Source organism: Cynara cardunculus, assembly GCF_001531365.2.
Source record: "Cynara cardunculus var. scolymus isolate 2C chromosome LG 13, CcrdV1, whole genome shotgun sequence".
Taxonomy (NCBI): Eukaryota; Viridiplantae; Streptophyta; class Magnoliopsida; order Asterales; family Asteraceae; genus Cynara; species Cynara cardunculus.
In genome coordinates, this window is record NC_037540.1 from 39964598 (window position 1) to 39969681 (window position 5084).

The 5084-nt window shown below is 28.5% G+C and overlaps 1 protein-coding gene across 1 annotated transcript; it reads right to left on the reverse strand.

Moving 5' to 3' along the window:
- Positions 1–226: 226 nt before the first annotated feature.
- Positions 227–1099, reverse strand: LOC112525389 (auxin-responsive protein SAUR50). Its single transcript, XM_025135505.1, has one exon. The coding sequence runs from the start codon at positions 1020–1022 to the stop codon at positions 708–710; it is 315 nt and encodes a 104-aa protein (XP_024991273.1). The 5' UTR covers positions 1023–1099; the 3' UTR covers positions 227–707.
- Positions 1100–5084: the final 3985 nt, after the last annotated feature.

Here is a 5084-nt window from a genome sequence, read left to right on the forward strand (position 1 = left end):
AATTCTTAATCGTGAAAAAGCACAACCGAAAAAACACTGTAATTTAACATAGCACGATGCATATACAGAAACCATCATGCAAATACGACGTGGGTTTGGCTTAACGATGATTTGTTTCTAAGATAACGATTCGGAAATTCGCTACAATCACAGTTATCGTGAAGGGCAATACCGATGGCGTGAATTCAACGTAAAATAACTGTATTAAGGGCAAAAACGACATTAACAGATAAAGATTCATACGATAACTCATGCTTACATATTTTCATCGAAACCACCAAATATTTCATAACATTAATGAAATATTTAGTCTCTCAAAAGGGTGTAAAGAATTTTACACCTCAAATGAGGAAAATTACAAGATTTCAATTTGTACACATTAATCTAACCCAAAAAAATAATAATTAAATAAATATTAAATTTTTTTAGGTGTATTTTGGGTTAGAGTCAGAAAAAATAAATAAAGAAAAATGGTTAAAAAAGGAAATTCATTTTCTCAGAGCTGTGCTGCATCCAAGACTTGTACATTCTTCTTTGTCAGTTGTACGATTCTCTGGATTTAGAAACTTTAGCTCTGGAAAAAGTAATCATCCTTAAAAAAGGAGAAGCGAAGGCCAAAATGCAGCTTCATCTTTAACCCCATCTTTCTTCAATCTCGCCGGAGGAATATCACCACCGTGATCGGAAAAAAACAACCCTAAACCTCTTCATCGGAGCATGGAGGTTAGAGATCGGAAAACCACCTCTTCACAAGGGATCGTGAGACCCATTTCGTGATGAAATCCGAACTCCTCCTCAGCACGGCGGAGGAGGAGCTGGAATTCAGGGTGAGTTAAGAACGATATCGGAACGATGTATCTGGTTCTGTTAACGCCGACGTATACCGGAAAATGGCCTTTGGGGACGTCAAGTGGAAGGCCGTCGACGTCGTATCCATGTTTCTTACCCAAACTTGAACATCTTTTGAGGATTTGCTTTAACAGTGCTGCTTGTGAGAGTTTGTTTGATTTCTTGATCCCCATTATGGTGAAGAAATTAGGGTTTGATCGACGGTGATAAGGTTGAAGACGGCGGAGGCGGTGGTGGTGGTGGAGATTTGAGATGTAGATAAAGGGGGGTGTGTGAAGGGTATTTATAGAGGAAATATTGAACACAAACTCTATATTCTGTCTGGTTTTTATTTTATTGTATTATTTATTATCAAAAATACTTTATCTATAAAACTGTTTTTTAATTAATAAAATAATATTTTATTTATTTTTTAAATAATTAGAGATTAATAAAAAGGCTTTGGATTATTGGAGACTAACATGTTTTTCTGAGATTTATGAGACCATTTTTTTACACTTGAAATTTCATAATAAAATACTGTGAGAACAAAATGTTTTTGTTGTGAATGTTTAATCTTTTTTTTACCTTCACAACGTTTTACTGCGAAATTTCAAGTGTAAAAATCAAGCTGATCTCACGGGTCTCATGTAAAACCAACCCTTAGTAAATAAATAATTTATTAAAAAATAAAAACATATTTGAATTTTTTATTGTCAAAAAGATTTTAGATATTTAATTAATAATTAAATTTTAATTTTCTAAATAAGTCATTAAGCCATGGGATATTTTTTTGATATTTAGGAACCAGTATATCATGTGTTATTTTATATGTTTTTTTTTTCTTTATCTAACATATATTTGTTTCACAATGTGTTTGTTTTACATGTATTCTGTTTACAATGTGTACATATTTGAAGTGTTTGTGAAACAAAAATGCATATAAAAGAGTTTCATATTATGAACCGAATACATATGAAATAAACACATTATAAAACAAATACGTGTTAATTAATACAATAAATATTATACTTTGATGAAAGAAAAATCATGTGAAATAGAACTTTAATGTAGAAGTTTTTACGGATCTCATAAATTAATAGTTATAATTTAAATTTCTAAATTATATTAAACTAAATTCGTTAAATCAGGGGATCTTCTTTTAAAAACTCTCTAAATCGTGAGATCATTAAAAACCAGTACAACATGTGCTATTTCATATGTTTTATTTTTCTGGGGATATTCTTTTGAGATTTTTTTTAAAACGTGAGATGTTTGAGAACCATTTTACCTGCCTAGGGTTCAATTTCAGGCTTGCACAACAATTGTGACAACTGAGTTTATGAAAACTGATTTCTTACAGTCATAATTTGCCAAGATTACTAAGGGTAAAATTGTCATTATTTGTTAATTTTGTCAAAACATCTGAATCATTTTAGTTTTAGATTAGCTAAAAATAATATAAATATTTTAAATAGTAAATGTGAAATAACTTCATGACTGAAAACTACAATGTCTATATTATACTATAAAACATTTGAAAAAAAAAACTCTTAAAAACTATTTTTTATGCATGAAGTATTGTTTATTGATACATATTACTTAAAATTTAAGATTACAAATAAATTGTGCGTAAGTACAACTTATTAAAGTTACATGTTTGAATTCGTGTAAAAGAATGCAGATAAATATAATTAAATGCATGATAAAAATATCATTTTTAAATATAAAAAAATTAAAACAATCATTAAGTTCTAACAGAATACTTAATTATTATATTTATAAAAAAAATATATTATTAAATCAAAAATAAATTATTTCGTTATTAAAGCTAAATTAAATTATAATAAAAAATCAAATTAAAGAAAATTACACAAAAAACGATAACTTATAAATAGTTAATTTAATACTAATATCGAAATACTTTTTTCAAATTTTTATGAAACCTTCAAATTTATACTTTATCCAAAATAAAAATATTGTCGTTTTCTCAAAACCACATAAAACCGTATTATATCAACAGAGACATAAATTAAAACGAAACATTAAAATCGAGATATATCTCACTGTACTGCACGAGTATCCTTCTAGTTATATTTAAATGTAATTTAAAAAATTCAAAAAACATTTCTTCTTTATATTTTCTGAACTTGATAAATAATTAATATAATAAAAAAAAACACTATTTTTATAATAACATAAATTATTTTTTAATTAAAATTGAATTGTTTTTTATATATAAATTAATTAAAATTGACATTTCAAAGAGGTTTGAAAGCAAATAAATGAATGAAAGGAAGCATGTGGGGGGCAAGTGTAGCAAAGGGGCATATCATATGTAAGTTTTGGTGCATAGACATAGTGGGGTCATGCCCCATTGGCCTTCCTACAATATGTCTCAAATACCTTCATCTATGCCTTTCAATCATTTTCTATTTTCTATTACAATTTTGGGATCTTAAATCAGATATTAATTTGATCATCCAAATCCGTCACTTTATAGCTTGACTTTTGCGTAAATACGTCGAGGGGCGGGTTACGCCCAGTTGGAAAATACATGGTTACTACAGACTTGACCATAGCTGATTTTTTTTGTATAATATTGAAAACAGATCTTTTAGATGAAATTGTAAGGAAACTGTGTTTGAATAATTTGTGAAAGAAATTTCTAGTCTCATATATGACCTTTGAAGAAAAAAAATTGTGGTTTTCTCGACCGCCCATAAAATACAGTGTAACAAAGAATAGTATAACAATAACGACTAGGGATTGTTTGTTTACCTCTTAATAGTTTCATTAAGAGACAACATCTGAATCGTAAGAGGTGAATCTTGTTTAACAAAAAAATGTCTGTCTCTTAATGGTTTTAAAATCCGAGGAGTGCTAATGGCACCCACTTTGATGTCAGAATCAAGTCATTCAAGCATTGGGAATGTAAAAAACATGTATTGATGTTGATGTGTGTGAGGAATAAATTCATGGATAGGGGTGCATTAAGCAATGCATAGGGGTGCATTTAGCCCAGCCCTAAAATCCTCTGAACGATTTTGTATCTTGAATCTCCCTTAACCATTCAGCACCGTAATTTCATTTTGCAAAATTACCAAATAATTATATTTCATTTTGCACTATATTATAAGAGTCTCTTAATCATTCTGATCACCTCATTTTGTAGTAACTCATTCAACAATTGTCAAACAACCCCTATATATTTCATGTAATACCAAATATAGTTAATATTTTTTCCCTCCATCCTCAAATAAATTTCTACAATAAAAATAACACACAATTTCAGACATGAATAATTTTCCTTTTTTAGTTAACAAAATGACAACTTTACCTCTAATCAGTGTATTTATCTTTTCAACTCTTAAATATTGTGCATTAATTAACGATATTATTTGAAAATTTAGCTACCTATTTTTTAAAATAGACATTTATTTTGGAAAAAAAAAACATAAATAAAAATACAGATACTCATTCTCGACAAAACTTCTTCATAAACTGCGGATTTTTACGGTAACAACTCTGTATCAATTGGGCTAAAAAAAGGTTACCATACATCATGAATTCATATGACGCTCGAATGAAATATACTGTATATGTTTAGTTTGATCAGTATAACTGGATTTTCAAGATTAAATTTAAAAAGGCATAAATATTTACACTTTGCCCCCCTCAACTATTCAAATTTATATTTTTGTTTGTATGTGAAATGGGTTCCTTTTTTCCAAATCCCAAATGGTATGTTACATGAATAATGTTGAAGGAGCATTATGTTTGGTCTATCTTGATATAGCTAAGGATAGGGTATTTTTAGTACCATTTTTTGGTTTTATTTAATTATTTTTAATAAATTATAATATCTTATTTTTGACATGCCATTTCATACAACTTTATAATATAATATAATATAATATTTAATATTTTTTTATTTTTCAAAAACGGTATATTGCAAGGTTTATGTACTTGAAGCGTTTCTGATACCAGTCCGTTAATTAGGACATGATACTTGCGTACTTGGTACATTGTTGTTGAGCTCTCTTTATTCAATACGTACTGCAAACGTTTTTTTTAATTCATAGAAAATCAAAATGTTATAGACAGTTGTAAAATAATTAAGACACACACACACACACACACACACATATATATATATATATATATATATATAGGTGGAGGTTCAAACGAGAATACTTCCATTTTACGAGAACGTGAGAACACCCTTATCACAAGTGATAATACGCGTGAGGGGA